The 16,128-nt window shown below is 51.6% G+C and overlaps 1 protein-coding gene across 1 annotated transcript; it reads left to right on the top strand.

Moving 5' to 3' along the window:
* Positions 1–4,736: 4,736 nt before the first annotated feature.
* On the top strand, positions 4,737–15,524 carry DHDDS (dehydrodolichyl diphosphate synthase subunit; the record flags this gene model as incomplete). The annotated part of the gene is made up of 10 exons (XM_084274381.1): positions 4,737–4,799; positions 5,439–5,555; positions 6,121–6,263; positions 7,584–7,700; positions 7,930–8,031; positions 8,693–8,807; positions 10,704–10,811; positions 13,070–13,289; positions 14,813–14,884; positions 14,987–15,524. The coding sequence occupies 9 exons, from the start codon at positions 4,737–4,739 to the stop codon at positions 14,851–14,853; spliced, it is 1,026 nt and encodes a 341-aa protein (XP_084130507.1). The 3' UTR covers positions 14,854–14,884; positions 14,987–15,524.
* Between the last annotated feature and the right edge of the window lie 604 nt (positions 15,525–16,128).

Genomic DNA, 16,128 nt, shown 5'->3' with positions numbered 1-16,128 from the left:
TATGTCCCAGCGGGGGAAGGCTGGCTGATGGCCAGGGAGATGTTGGTGGGCTGGTCCCACAGGTCTCTCTGCTCCTCACAGCTTCTCATTCACAGGTTGGCACAAGGATTTGCAGTTTTCTCTGTAGCTGCCCTATTGCTGAAAGCAGCAGAGCCCAGATTTGGGCTCAGTCTGGAAGGAAACGGGGCATCCTTCATGGCTGGGCTAATGCTTGCTGCCTGCTCGTGGGCCTGGGGAGATGAGGCCACAAGAAAAACACTTCTGCCCTCCCCAAGCCTTCCAAGTGCCAGCCCCCAGAGCACGAGGTGGTTCATGCAGCCAGCTCTTCCCCTCTAAGGCTTCTCCCTGCCCCTGGAACGCGGAGCCGGGGAGTGGGGGGGCTCCATGGAGCAGAAATACTCTTTGGGTCTTGGGCACAGGGCAGAGCCAGCTCCAGGGATGTTGCTGGCAGTGTTTCCCTCGGAGGCTGTGGCTCACACAGATCCAACCCTGCCTTGACCCAGACATCCTGGGTCTTCCCACGGGCTCTGGATCAAACCCTCACAGGACAAAAACTCACCTCTGCTCCTTCCACCCATCCCACGCTCCGGGAACCGATGGGTCCTGGGCTGAGCCTCCCCAGGGGCAGAGGAGAAGGGTGCCCCAGGTCCTTAGCGGCTGCTGTCCTCCCTCCCTCCCCATCAGCCCCCCAAGTCTTGCCTTTATTTATTGGCCCTGGGGGCAGCCCCCCCGTCCATGCCGGAGCCAACGCCAAGTGAAACCTGCACTAGGACGTGCGTGAATGACGTATCTTTGGGTTTGTTTGTTGTCTTTGTTTTGGGGTTTTGTTTTGGGGTTGGTTATTTTTTTTTTTCTTTAATATAAATATTCTGTTTTTTGTATTTTTGTATATTTTAATCTTTAAGAGGAAAAAAAAAAAGGAAAAAGAAAAAAAAAAAAGGAGAGAAAGGACATAATTCCTGCAACTTATTCTCAGGTATTCGAGCAATCTCAGGGATAAAAGCCTCTGTAGCCCAGTGCTGGACAGAGAGGAGGGCTTTTTCTAACAGCACAAAGACGTGATGAAGTTTGTACTGGAAGCGTAGATCTACCTCACTGGATGTTCTCTAGGTGGACTGATGTGTTGTCAAGCTGTTTCGGTTGTCTTTTTGGGTATGTTTGGGGTTTGTTTTCTTTTATGCTGTATTTTAATAGAGTCTCTTTCCCTTCCCCACTGGACTGAGGAGGAATTTGGGTTTGTAGATCTGTGTGTGGGGATGGAGAGGCCAGGCAGTGCCACGGGGCAGGGAACAGCTGCTAGAGCCTGTGTCGGCTCCCCAACTCCAGGTTTTCTCCCAGCCTGGTGGCTTTTGAGGACTGTCCTCCCTTTCTCTCCTGTTTACACTCACACGTCCCCTCCCCGTCATCCTCATGGGAATGTCCCAATCCGCCCCTCCTGGGATGGTGGACCCAAGCCCAAGGGAGGTGCAGCTGCTCCAAATTTCTTCTCCCTTCCCAGCTTCCCCCAGATGCTGGCTCATGATGGCTGGGGGAGACTCTGGGTGGCTGGTTTTGGAGCACATGGGTGCTCCCCTCTGCAGCTCGGGGGGCTGGCTGGAGCCTTTCCAGGGACGGCGTCTGGCCGTGCTGGCGTGTCAGGACGTGGGCACGGCTTCTGCTCTTTGTTAGGTAGTGATAGGGTTAGATGTGGAGTGGGGCTGGAACAGACAGGGAGCACCAACTCCATCCTCATCCACAGGCATCGCCTTGGGGACTCGCTGAGGCTGCCGGAGCCCAGTGACCCCCTCTGAGGAAGGGGGGGGGGGATGGAGAGCGGCTCCCTGGCTGCTCGCCTGCCCTGCTCTGATAGTTTTTATGGTGAGGTGGTGGTCTTTTCTTGGGAGGGCGGGGGGGAAAGGACTTAGTTCTTGACTGGCAATGGGATCTGTACACACCTGCTTCAGGAAAACTGCCCTTTGTCCTCACGGGGTAAATGCAATAGAGCGCACCGGGCTGCGCGGCTACGCCCAGGCCTCAGTCCTGCTGCCACCTTGCAGAGGGCTGCTGGCCTTCCCCTGGCACCTCAGTGGTGCCAGGGAAACTGCTGCCCCCCCCTAATTCTTGTACCTGCCTTGAAGAATCGGGTAGGACCTTTCCCCTCTCACCATCTCCCCCCTCCCCCAGTTTAATGGTTTGGTGATTTTTCTGCTAGGTGTCTAGTGTGTGTAAATACCTCTGTAAACCTCCCAGCTTTCTCTCAGTATTCTCCTTGATATATTGTTTACAAAAGTAAGTGGGAAAAATAACTAATAGCCAAAGCATCTAATAGGTTATGGACCAGGGAGACAGGATCTTCTCTGCGTACTCTGCCTTGCAACTCCCTGTGGGGATATGAGCTCTGGAACCATCCCTGTCCTAGGCTACAGCAAGCAGCTTAGAGAATCACTCAGGTTTCCCCCGGGGCCGGCGTGGTACCGGGATCCAAGCAAACAGGGATTTGTATCTGTAAAGGCAAACCACGTTTTGGAGATGGGGTGGATTCGCATCTCCATGTTTTCATTTGCCATCGTGGTTTGTCCCGTATCTTGACGATAATTAACTAGATTGCTGCATCATCCCCCCCCCCCCCCCCTCCCTGACCAGGCTCAGCTGGCGGGCGCTGGGCACTATGCATTAGGGGACAGCGAAGGGTGGGTGAGGCTGCACGCTCAGGGTCCCGCCGCGGCACGGGAGCCTTCGAATGTATTGGGGAACAGCTGTCCCGGGTGAGAGGGCATCTCCCCACCCCGCTGTGAACACCCCGAGTTTTGGGAGTGTCTAGGAGGAGACGGAAGAATGTATACGCCATGTTTACTGCTAGCAACCAAAGCTTGTGTGTGTCGAACTCGTGAGTTCTCATTAAGTGGGGGGGTGGGGGGTGGGCGGGGGGGTTGGCAGCCGGGGGGGTGGCTGGGGTCTGGAGGCTGGAGTCCCCGCAGCCAGACCCCGGCTCGGGGTGCTGCGGGCTGTTCCCTTCCCCCTCCCTCCCCGTCTGTTTTTATTCTCCATGTGGGGTTTGTACCAACTGTGTAAAACGTGACTTTTTACATTTCTTTTCTGGAAAAAAATACCGAAATAAAATAAAGCCCGAGGGCAGCGGCTGCCGGTGTGTTCTGCCTGCGGTTCTTTCCTCCCCCCTTCCCTGCGCTGAGAAGCCCAAAGCGGCTGCTGGGCCCTGGGCCCCGCCGCCTGCTCGCCCCCCGCCCCTGCCCCGCCAGCGGCCTCCGGCGCTGCCAGGCTGCCTCCAACCCAAGCTGGGGCAGCCCGCCGGCTGTCCCACACCCCCACGTTAGCCCGCGGACCCTTCTCCGCGCTCCCCAGCCGCCGCCGCCCCCCACCCCATCCCATCCCATCCCATCCCTTCCCTTCCCATCCACCAGCTCCGACCCCCGGCACCCCCCAGGCCCCTCCCGCCTTCTCCGCGCCGCCCCCCCCCTTCTGCGCATGCGCGGGACACGAGCCTCCTGCCCCCGCCCCGCGGGTTGAGCGCATGCGTACTTCTCCCGCCCTGGGCGCCGGCGGGTGACGCAGGCGGAAGGGCACGTCACCCTCTGGGGGAGGCTGAGGCGGCGGCGCTGCCGCGAGAGGTACCGGGCGGCGGGACGGGCACCGGGGAGCGGGGCGGGGCGGGGCGGGGGTGTCGTGTCCTGGCTCAGGCCGCCGAGTCTCCCCCCGCCGGCGGTCTGTTCGCTCCCCTCACGGAGCCGGAGGGGGGGGGGGGGTTGAGGGACGCCCCGTCCCCGCCGTGAGCCCCGGTGTCCGCTCCCCGCCGGCCCCGGGCCTGTCTCGGGGTGTCTCGCCCGGGCGGGCGGCTCGCTTGGCCTTCTCCCCCCCCCCCCGGTGTCTGCGGGCGGCAGCCGGGCCTCGGGCGGGAGAGCTGCCTCCCCTGGCGGGGTTGGAGCGGCCGGGGGGCTGCTGGCTGCACCCAGCGGGGCGGGCGGGGCCGAGGCGCGGCCTGTCGGGTGCCTGAGGTGACGGTGTGGAACGGCGCGAGCGCCGTTAACGCCGCAGACGGGGCCGAAGAAGAGGCGTGTTCGGCCCGAGCTGCTTGTGAGGAGCGTTAAGGGCTTTTGGAAGGGAGCCCGGGGCTCGGCGGTTTGGGGCTGTCCCTGTGGCAGCCACCCCTGCCCCTGGGAAGCGGCAGGGAGATGGGAGATGGGTGCGGTCAGCGTGATGCGAATCTGCCTCGGGCCCGAGGTGGGTGCGGGGCGGCTGGATCTGGGCTGTTTCCCCCTTGCCCGCGTTTCTCAGGGCTCCTGGTTGAGAGAATTGAAGATGGACGTGGAAGCTGGGTAGTGCCTTGTTAGCTCAGACCGGCCCTTAGTATTTGACGTGCGGGTAAACGTGGTAAAGCCCCCAGTATTTTACAGCTCCGGAGGCTGAAGTCCTCTGTTTGTGAAGGAAAAGAAATATCAGTTGGTGGCAGAAGTGCAGGGTAATTGGGTGACGTAGGTGGCTGCTTCATTGGAAGGATTCCCGACTCAAAAGCACCGAAGGTCAGTTTGCTCTGCTGCCCCCCTGTGACTCACCTGGTGGTAGCCCGAACTGCGGGTCTGTGCTAGCTCCCCAGCCAGGATCCCCAAGCAGCTATTCAAAGCTTATTTTTTCTGAGGGGATCGTTTGTAGCAGAGTTTTGGGCTCAGACAGAATCTTCTTTACCTCTAACCCCCTTATTTTCATCTTCCCAACTGAAGAAGAGAAGGAACCCTCAGTCAGACATGTCGTGGATCAGAGAAGGCGAGCTCACCATCATAGAGAGATTTTGTGCCAACATCATTAAGGTAAGGGGTGTAATTGGTTACCTGGGGTAAAGAATTGGCAGGTTCATTGGAGTCCAGGGTGGAACTGCTCTGCTCTAGAAAGACAGGGTTGCTAGCAAGGCTGTCAGCAGTGCTGGCACTGGGTGTACATCCCTAAACAGCATTCGAGGATGGAAAATTCCTTAAGCTTAGCCTTGCAAATGAGCAGGGCTGTCAGCAGTGCTTGCCAATAATGAGCTTACACTCCCAGGCTTCCATCTTTTGTGCCCTTGCTGATGAAGGCAGGGCATGGGAAGGAGGAAGAGAAACAAGATGGGTGTCTTGAGATGAAATTGAGTTTCTGCTGAGTAGAATAACAGCCCACTAGTTCCAGGGAAATTCTGCCTTTGGTCAGCAGAGCCTTGAGGCTGGTGCTGCTGTCCTCCTCACAGAAGGATCTGTGACAATCTAATGAGGTCAGTGGAAAGGAATATTCCTCTAGAAGGCAGTGTGGGGGGCAGTCTTATTTTCATTTAATTGTGTCTGTGAAAATGCCCTTGAACTCTGAAATAAAATACACTTATACTCCAGCCAGGAACAGTGGGACTGAGCTCTCTGCGATGCAGGATGCCAGCGTGGCTGTTTACTTCCTGATCTGTTGTGTTTCTCCTGGTTTTCCAGGCAGGTCCAATGCCCAAGCATGTTGCCTTCATCATGGATGGCAATCGCCGTTACGCCCAGAAGTGTCACGTGGAGAGGCAGCAGGGGCATTCACAAGGCTTTGATAAGCTGGCACAGGTGGGAAGGAGGTTTGCTGCCTTACTTGTGTCTTGGAAGCTTGAGCAGTGTTCACCAGCTGACTGTGGTGCTGCTCCACTGGTGTGTGGTGTTCCTTTTATTCGCTGGAGTCGGGCCTGTGCTGGGAGCCAACATTACTCATCAGGTTTCCCACCTTCAGCTCCTCTCTCTTCCTGTTATCTTGCAGAATCATTCTAACAAGCTTTTTGTTTTCTTCATTTACACTCAGTTAAAATATCTGCCTTGTAGATCTTGAAGCTTTTAATTCTGTGAAAAGGTCTTGAAAAGTAATTTATAATGCTACCCATAGCAGTGCTTTCCCTGGCTGGATTAGCCCCGTTGTGCATTCACATCCTTAGATAATGGCATTCTCCTCCTGCTCTTCAGAATGAATCTGGAACTCTCATCAAGTGGGTTTAATTACCAGCTCTTGATGGTTGCTTCTTTTCATCCAGTCTTGCCTTACTGGGAAATGGCAGGAAGCTTTTAGCAGTGGAGGAGCTGGGTCTTGCTGACCTGAGTCTGTTTGTCTGGCTTGTGTTTTCCATGACATTTTATCTTGCAGACGCTGCGGTGGTGCTTGAACCTGGGCATCAGGGAGGTCACTGTTTATGCCTTCAGCATTGAGAACTTCAAACGCTCTAAGGAGGAGGTGGATGGACTGATGGATCTGGCAAGACAGAAGTTCAGCCGCCTGCTGGAAGAGCAGTAAGAATCCTCTTGTGTCTGTGTCTCACAGGGCTTAGAACAAAAGCAGAACGTGGTTAAGAGGTGCTGACAGGGATGCTGGAAGTTGTGAACATGGATTGATTGAAGGGTGCTGTTCTCTGCCTCCAGCTAGAGACTTGTGTTGAGGGGCTCTGCCTGCCTGGGTGGGATGTAGTGGCTCAGCCCCCCAGCATGCCAGACTCCTGTCTGTCACTGTGTGACCATCCAGTTCAAACAGCTGGGACGCTGCAGCTTTCAGAGGAGCCTGGCACAATTAGAAAGTCCTGCTTAGCACTGCAGGGCTGGATGCAGAGTTCTCATGAAGCCTGGTCTTAAATCCTGTCATAGGATTCTTGGCAGATCAGGGTTTAGGTTGGTCACTGGAGACTTCTGCACATGGGTACTCGGTGTGTTGAGTAACTTGTTGAAGAACTAGTTCACATTGTGCTTGGAGATGGAGCCAGTGCAGATGTGAGTGAGCAGGGAGTGGGGTTAGGGTGCCTTGTTGCTCAGTGGGTGTGCTTGTTTCCACAGGCCTGACTGCTGTGAAGAGTGGTGCATGGGAAGAGTCCTTAGCTGCTTGAAGTCAGTTTGAAAGGCAGTGAGGGGGTGCAGCTGGGGGAGCAAGAGGGAGAGGATAGTGTGTGTGTGCTAGTAGAAATTGAGAATATCAGGGTTATCTGAGCACAGAGTTCTCAGTGATTGGAGGAGCCATTGCCCTGATTTCTACCCAGTGCAGCCCTGCATCAGGGAGTTTGTACCACCAGACAGACAGCAGGAGGCTGTAAGCTCCCGTGGGGTGTCCTGTGCTCAGAACAGTGCTATGGATGATGTCCTGTCTCATCCTGATGTTCACTCTCCACCACCCCCATCCCACCCTCATATAATCAATCCTTCCTTATACCACAGAGTGGTTGTGCTACTCAGCAGGACACCCTTAGTCATCTTAATTTTTGATTAGCTGTCAGTGGCCAGAGTCTGTGGCTGTATTCTGAGTTTTCCATATGGATTTTTATTACTTTCAGGTAGGAATGCTTAACCTGTGATTAGTTTTTAGTCCTTTGGTTATGGCTGTACCCCAGGAACCTGCCTGGGGAAGGATGGGTTTCCCTTTCCAGGTGTGGGTTTGGGATGACCAAATCTAAGCCAGGTGTCAGCACTTGGAAAACATGAGCTCCTGTTGCCTTCTTGTGATTCTTAGTTTGGTTGAAGCTACACCTGCTGATTTCACTGGGTGGATGTTACACAAGGCAAACACAGCACTTGTGTGGTACAGGCTGATCTGGTTTCTGTACTCCTCACTCTTCTTGTTGGGCACAGGGAGAACCTGAAGAAGCACGGTGTGTGCATCCGTGTCCTCGGAGACCTGCCGCTCCTGCCTGTGGATATTCAGGAGCTGATTGCCCAAGCTGTGCTGGCTACTAGGAACTACAACAAGTGAGTAACACACAATTCAGAGTAGCTGGTACCTCAAGCCTTCCTCTTCACCACACAGGCTGGGATGTGGCAGACATGATACACTTTGCCCTTCCTCCTATGCACACACATAACTACTGCAGGTATTCTTCTCTCTGTAGATATTCTTCTCTAACTACTGTAGATATTCTCTCTGTCACATGCTGGACCTTCCTTAGGTTGTTTTTTCACATATTTCTCCTCTTTTCAGATGCTTTCTGAATGTCTGCTTTGCATACACATCGAGACACGAAATCAGCAACGCCGTCAGGGAGATGGCCTGGGGGGTGGAACAAGGGCTGCTGGAACCCAGGTAATCTTGTCTTTGTGTGAAGCTCCACAGATGAGAGCTGTCTGTCTTGCCACCTACACTTTATTAATAACCTCCCAGAAGCCACGTGGCTCTTAAAGAAATCTCATTAAACTGTATGACTGGAACAAATGACTTAAAGCTACTATGCAATGTTTGGTTTTTATTATTTCAGTTACCATGGTGATAGATATACAACCAGGACAGAAGAGAAATTAGGTCTGTGTCTTAAGTTAGTTTAAATGTGAATGCAGATTTTATACACAATTACTGGCAGCCTGGCTGGGAGTCTTGGTTATGAGGTCAAACAACGGATGAATCATGAATACTGAACTGTTCCTCCACCCTAGAGATGGAGTAGTCAGCACTCTCTGCTCCAGATGGAAGTCTTCTCTTCCAGTCCTCACTAACAGTCTGGTTCCCCCACTGTATTATGTTTCAAAGAGCATGGGGGGGGATGCTCTGAGGCTGAAAAAGTGTTCAGAAAAGAACCTGTGGAGCAGACAGCAGTGTCCCATCAGAACAAGTTGCTGACTGGCTGTGGCACAGCTCCAGCACCCAGTCCTGTGTCTGTAAAAAACGCTTTCAGTTACTCTGCTGTAGTAGTGCCACCTCCTTTGGGTTGGGAAAAGTGATTTTAATAAGGTGCTTCTGTTTTTCTTAGTGATGTCTCTGAATCGTTGCTCGATAAGTGTCTGTACACCAACAACTCCCCTGACCCAGACCTCCTGATTCGGACCTCTGGAGAGGTTCGGTTGAGCGACTTCTTGCTCTGGCAGGTAAAGCCTTTGTTTTCTTCTTGAAATACTCCATCTTTGCACCAGAGAGTGTTCTGCTGACTCCAGGCCTGAGCTGACACGACGACTCTTACACTTTCTGTGCCAGGGGTGGGGTAACGTGGACAGAGTGAGTCCTGGGGTTCCTCTGAGAGATCTGTTCCTTGGGGTTCTGGGATCACCTGAAATACCTGGCAGTGCAAGACCAATATCATCCTGAAAACACCAGAGGAGTCACAACTTAGCCTAGCTGACAGCTGTCAAGGAAACAATGAATTGCTCATCCCGTTGCTCCTCTTCTCACACATTAGCGATTCCTCCTATGATTGGAAAATTCCTGGCTTTGATGAATTGAACAGGGCAATACATTTCCTGGGATGAGGAAATCCCAGGCAGGATTTCTGGATTTCTGGGAGAGATGTTTGTCACATGTCAGCTGTGGGTGTTGGAGGTGTGACTGTATAACACACATGTAATGTGTGTGCCTGATGTCACCATTTCAGAAGTGTATTTGAGTTTCATAATGAAATACAGTCCCTGCAAAAGGGGTTCTGAGGATGTCAAAGTCAAATCAGCATGACTGGGCTGCTAAGCTAAAACTCACACCAACGTTCATGTCTCTGCAGTCACAGGACCCAGAGCTGTTTCCATTTCTCTTTCACCTGGACTAGGCACTATTGACTTGGCTTTAAGCCAGACTTTGCAGAATACCTGAGTCAAGCACCTTTGCTTAAACCTAACGTTTGTTTTACATGTAGTTTGGAGCCAAAACCCAATTGCCTTTAAGCAACCACATCAAATGTTCCCATTCCAGCCTGTCAAATTGGCACATTCAGGGAGGTTGTCTGGCCTGATTCGTGGTTGCCTACCAAGGCAGCTCCCTCTCCTCCCTGTATTTTTGGGCACACATGTACCCTGGCTGAGTGTCAATGGTATGAGCATAGGATTTTGCTGGCTCCTCTTGCTGGGAGTCCTGTTGGAGCTGTCTCAGAGGCTGAACTTGTAACTGGTGAAGCGTTACTGAGGAAGCTGGTGCTCTGGGGGTCTGGCTGGAGTGGTGCCCCTCTCCCATGCCCTGAGTTACAGAAGAAGCAGCAGAGAACGTGCCCTTGTGCTCCCACTCTGCCAGCTCACATGTCAGAGTGTTAGTGCAAATTTCCCTTCACTAGCAGTCCCCAGAGTAGCAGGGACACTGTGCTGTTCAGGATGATTCTCTGGTGCCAAGGAAAGTGTCCTTGTGGGTTTTGTATAGAATTTACACACAATTTTTCTATATTGTTACAACTTTCAGTCATGAAGAGTCATTTTAAGTGTTAAATTTGGTAGCAGTGGTCACAGGAATACCTTTACCTGAAACCTTGAGAGCCTCAATGGCAAAAATAGTTTTTAACTTGAAAAGCTTCATCTTTCAGTTCTAGAATTTGTTTGGGGCACCACAAGTCTTGGATTCATTTTAAATGCTGTGAGTGGGCAGTAAGGAATATCAAGAGATGCCATCTGATGAATGGCTTAAATGTCACCTCCTGATCCTCAGTTCATCTGTTACTCCCTTAACTCAGCCTTTGATGGGCCAGTGGTGCTATTTTAGTTTTGTTATATGTCTGTTTCACTCAAGCATTAAAAATACCTCTGTGAAGACCAACACAGCATTAGAAAGAATTCTGCTGGTATCTTTACAGGAATGGATGATTCGTGTCCCAGCATTAAAAGCTGATTAGAGAGACTCTACATTGTGCAGTTCAGAACTCTCCTGACTGGTATTTGTTTAATTTTCAGATGGTTTGATAATACAGCCTGTAGGTTTGGGGGAGAACTGCTGTAGTTTGACTGACAGACCTGCATCTTGATGACTCCTCCCTCACTAGATGAATAAATTGCTGGTGATCTTGCTTTCTGCAGACCTCCCACTCGTGCCTGGTGTTTCAGTCGGTCTTGTGGCCAGAATATTCCTTTTGGAACTTGTGTGAGGCTATCCTTCGGTTCCAGATGAACTACAATGCCTTACAGGTAAGGGAGCCTCAGGGAGATGGAAGGCTCAGCACAGCAGCGTGCTGGGGGTCAGGTGAGACCCCAAAGTGGGAGCAAAGCCATTTAGTGTGGTTAGTAAAGATCTTGGTTCAGTAGCAGCTAATGCCAGATGCATTGCTTCTCTTGTGGCTTGTTAGCAGGTGGACAGACTCCTCTGCTTTTGGGAGTATCTAAAACACCTCAAGTCACTGTCTCTGCTGCTCGTTCCACCAGCTGGAAGTGTCTGTCCCCACTCCTCAGATGACAGAGCAAGCAAACACTCCTGATGTGTAACAGAGTGAAATCAGACAGTTAGACCACTTTGGTGGTGGTTTAAGCAAAGACTGCTGAGCTTGCTCTGGAATGAGCAGAGAGAATCCATGTGCTCTTCCTCTGCTGTTGTTTTTAGGAGTTTTTAACCAGTAGGTTTAGAGTTTCCTTTGTGGGAGCTGAAGTGAGGCTGCCTGAGCTGTGAGACAAATGTCCTCTTTCTTGTGGGCCCAGATGTGCCTACCAAAGGGATTGTTCCTATTGCTTGTTTCTGTTGTCTCTCTCATAGTGCTAACTAGCTCCTAGTGCTAATTTCTGCTTCTTCTGTCCCTAGCTAGTCTCATGTCTTGTTATTCTCATCTGTGACTCTGTTCAGGCTCTGCTGCTCTCAAGGTTTCTTACCACTCATTTGGTCTTTGGTTAGTTTTCTTGCTGCAACACCCACTTTGTGGTATATAAAGCTGTCAGTTTCTTCAAGGGATGCAGCCAGTTCTGCAGGAGGACTTCTCAAAGGAGCTGCTGATATTTAGGAGCTGGGTTTTTGGGGTTTTTTTTTTTTTTGCACTTTAAGTAGGTAATCCTGGAAACTGGAGCTTGTGAAAGAAATTACCTCAGTGGAAGGGTCGTTTGTCAGTGACTTGCTGAGATGTCAGAGTATATGACAGCAGCTCTGCTTACTTTGGGAGAGGACAGTTACAGGTTGGGCAGGCAGCTGGGTGAAAGGTTTCACAAGGAACAGGAAAAAACCCAACTTTTCTGAAAGGTCCTTCCATCAATTCAAACAGCATCATGTTTAATAACCACCTGAATTTCCCAGTTAGCCTGCTGCTCCAGGGAGTCCACCAGCTTGTTGCTCACCGTTTAGTCCCAGGCTGAGTTACAACCATGTAGCAAAAGTACGTTAGATCAACAGAGAGAACACAGATGTGGGTTGGCAAACCTGCCCTCTGAAAACGGTCACACTGGGTCTTTCTGGTAATAGATGGAATTTCATTTTGTCCAAGGGTGGAAGTCATTGCCTGAACAGGATGATGGTCTTTGCATCTCAAACAAGCAGAGCTGCAGCACTGGGGTACCATCAATTCACTGGGCTTTCTGTAGCTAGGGATATTTCTGCTCTCATCCTCAGCCCAACAAAAGCTAATTTACAGTGCTAGAACACAGACTGCTGACTTGGGCACAGGGGAAGTGCAGTGGAGAGTGAGTCAGGCTCTCATTAGAATAATTACTGCTTCTTGTTTGTTTGAAAGGCCAGCACTCCCTAAGTGTGTGTGTGTCAGGTTATGTCACGGTGACCGGTTCTACTCTTGGTTGGTTTGGTTTTTTTTTTAAATGAAAGCTTAATTTTCCTGCATAGACATGTTCTTGCTGTTGGAGGCTGCAGGTTGGGATATATGCAGTAAGAAATCTGCAAATCATGAGGGGTAGACAGGGGTAGCTGCTACCTTTTCCCTTCTCCTGTCCATCCTGCTGTGCCTCGAGCCAGTACGTTATTAGAACACAGGCATTTAGGAATGCTCTTGCTTTTTTCCTGAAGCTGATTTAGCTCAATACCTGATCATCAGCTCAAACAATTGCCCCATAAACCGTTATTCATGTGAATAGGCTCAAAGTCTCTGTGCTGGCACTGGTGATGATAGCTTGTGTCCTTTTCTTGTATGCCTGCTCCTCTCTGATTCCACTCTCTGAGGGTTTGTCCACAATCTGTCATGACCTTTACCTGTTTTAACTGGGAGTTCATGCTTGTGCAGACTTGTGTCTTGAGAAGAAGGTCCAGAAGGATATCCCTGTGTAGGTTTTTTTTCAATAACCAGTCAAGCAGGCTGCTTCACAGTGGAGGAGGCACACACAGTCACCCTTCATTCAACCTGCAGACCGATGGCCACGCAGAGGCTGTTTCTCCCGTAACCTCTGCTGCCTCGTGTCTGTACCGCAGAGGAGCTGAAGGGCCAGGTGAGGTGCTAACACACTCCTGCTTTTCACTTTAGAAGGCCAGAGACTCCTACATGGAGGAAAGGAGGCGACAAGAGCTGGAGAGGGATCAGGCTTACGTGACAGAGAAGCTGCAGCAGGAGGGGTTTGTGTCCCACGGAGACTCTCGGCGCCGACGGACGCTGCTGCAGAAATGCACCGCCATGCGGGAGGAGAGAATCCAGGGCTTCCTGCAGGCACTGGAGCACAAGAGAGCAGACTTCTTTGAAAGATTGTGTACGGTGTCTGCATGACAGAGGTGCTGGGGTTGTTCTTGGGACGAGAACTTAACTGTGTTTGAAGGGAACAGCTGCTGCCCAGAGGAATTCACTCGGTGTGGTTCTGCAGCGGGGCTGCGGGGCTGCTATCGGACTTTATGTCCCCACTGGCCCTGTCCCAGGGCAGGGACAGGGTACTGTGAACCTTTCTAGTTCTGTGAATGCTGCTGAGGAAGGTGATGCCGTCCTTCTGTCTTGTCTTCCTGCCCCTAACGATGGAGAACACGCACACCCTGCCATCTCTCTGCTGCTGGGTACTTTACAGGCCTGGGTGTGTTGGTGACAAGAAGTGAAATGAGCCTCTGGTTCTGTTTGATCCCTCATGGATTGGGCCAGGGAAAACAATTCAGTCCTGGTAAATTAGCCTGGAGCTGAATTCTTTCCATGGCTTTGCGGTAGTGAATCCTGCATTGAGGTTTCCTCTGCTGTCCCATAAGGGCAGCCTGGCCTTCTGTAGGGAGAGGATTATTCCTGGTGCAGAACGGACCCCTGTGCCAAGGGGTAGCAGAGAGATTCCCCCTCTGCTACTTCAAGACAGCATCTTGTCTTTTCCCCACCTTACATCAAAACCAGCACAGTATCTGCTCTTATCTTCCAAAGAGCTAAACCAAGGTGTTGTCAGCCTTGTGGTAAAGATACTCCAAGGCTTCACCAGGTCCTGTGAGTCCTTCTCAGCAGTGTATATGGGGAAAACCCAACCACCAAAGATGCTGATGTTGGAACGGACTGGCTGTGCTTAGGAAGAACTCAGAGCAGGCAAGGAAGGAGGACTGGTTGGGAATTAACTTCATGGCTTAAAAAGAAATTAGCTAAAACCAGGTGATAGATACAGTATGCCAAGTCCTCTGGGACCTCTCTAGAGCTATGACTTAATGTCCTGTTTCCAGGGAATGAATGGGCTTAGTTGGGGAATACAGCAGCCAAAAACAACCTCTGACCCCAGCCAAAATGGCTTGGAAGGGTTTCTTAGCTGGTTTTATTAATGGGAGTGGCTGGAGCAGCTGAGGAGTTGTTTGTTCTCTTTTCAGTCGGCAGGGAGATGGACTAGTGGATTTCTAGGATTGTTTCTGTCTTTAATTTCTCCAGGTTTCCGTCCCCATGGTCAAAATAACAGAAGATGTGTTGATTTTGTTCCTGATGCAGGTGCAGCAGTACCAGCTATTGCTGGGTTTTTTTGAAGTATTCCTTTTTACCCTGGGGAAAGCCAGAACAGGCAGATTTAAAAGACCTGTGAGCGCTGCAAGCTCAGCACTTTGAATGTGATTGTGCAGAGGGTAACTATACTGTCAAGTCGTGAATAAAGCATATTCATACCCAACTTACTTAACAAGATAACCTGAGCATTTCAAAGTTCATAGAGCTTATTCTAAGGTGTGATGAAGTTGGCATCCAGGTGTCCTGTAATACTGTTTAACCTGGGACAGACCCCTCACCTGATTCCTGTTAACTGGAAATGATGAATGAGCTGTGTTCTCTCTACAGCCTGGTGTGAGCAGGCTGCTGAGTGCCCAGGGGTTGGCTGAATGAAGCTCCGTGCACAAAACCACCTCCTGTGTAAGTATCATACAGTAACTTGGATAAAAATGCATCAGGATGCTGGGATCTGGTCAGTTTTAACTGCTGCTGTATTTCATTTTCTCTGTCTTTGCATTTCAGGGAGCTGTGGCATGAGATGGAGCGTTCTCCAGTCTGCTTTGCCAGGCTGATGGGGAGACTGTCCTCTACCCAAGAATGTATTTATACCTTGGAAAAAACAAAGGTTTTCAGTTGTGTTCTGATGCTACAGGGCAGCAAAGCTGAGATGGTGGTTTTCCATGATGCAGTATCGCTGTTGCAGGTGTGGTAATTGAAGGATCTGGTTTACAAAAGGTTTGGAAGGGAAGTTTTCATCCCTCTTATAGAAAGTGTTGCTGGAGAAGGGGAGGAGAAGAACGCTTTTCAAGCAGTGGAGGAGGACCTGTGTTACCTGAGAGTTTGTTTGCTCCACCTGTGTTTGTTTTTCTGGTAAAATAGCAGGTTTCCTTGTAAGCCTTGCTTCACTAGAGGCTGAGCACACATGGAGTTCCAGGAGTGCAGCTTTTCCTGGTCAATCTTTGTGACAGTTGCGGCAACAGAGCCAAGGGCTCCTTCCAGGGAAGAGTTTAACATCTCACCCCTGTTTGTAGGGTGAGGATGCCACAGTAAAATCAGCCTGACTGGGGAAATAGGGCGTTTGAGGTGTGAAACAGCCTGAGGGGGGAATGGGGGGGGCAGTGTGCTCCTGGGGTGCTTTTTTGGCAGAGGCTCGATGAGAAGGTGAGGAGCTGGGGGTCTTGTGCTGGGACTTGCACTGCCGAGTCTGTGGTGCCTCCGTCCTGGCGTGAGGAATGGCCATTTTGGAAAGGGACCGACTTTACCAGCATCATACTGAGGTGTTTCAGCCTCAATGTCCTAGGTTTGACCCCCTCCCCTTTTATTTCAGCACTGCCTTTGCCTCCCTCTCTTTTTCCACCCCCTTTACCCCCTCTTTTTGACAGGAGCCTGCCCTTCTCAGCCCTGCCGCTCCAGCCGCTGCCGGAGTGGGGGATATGGGGATGCGCTGGGGTCCCCGTGCCGGCCGGGGCCCGGCGGCGGTGCTGAACGAACAGCTCCGCTCACCTGCGCGCCGCACCGCGCAACCCTGCGGGGCCGGGCCTGCAGCCGCCCGCGGAGGAATTTGGGGGCTGTTCCCCCCCCCACCCCCCCCCTTCCGCACAGGCCGGGCCTGGCGCCTTTAGCATCGCTGTGTCCCTCCCTCCCCTCCATGGTTCTCCCCCCCC

Source organism: Gallinula chloropus (assembly GCF_964237585.1).
Source record: "Gallinula chloropus genome assembly, chromosome: 22".
Classification (NCBI taxonomy): Eukaryota; Metazoa; Chordata; class Aves; order Gruiformes; family Rallidae; genus Gallinula; species Gallinula chloropus.
Note: the sequence above shows the minus strand (reverse complement) of the source record. Positions and strands in the feature narration are given on the sequence as shown.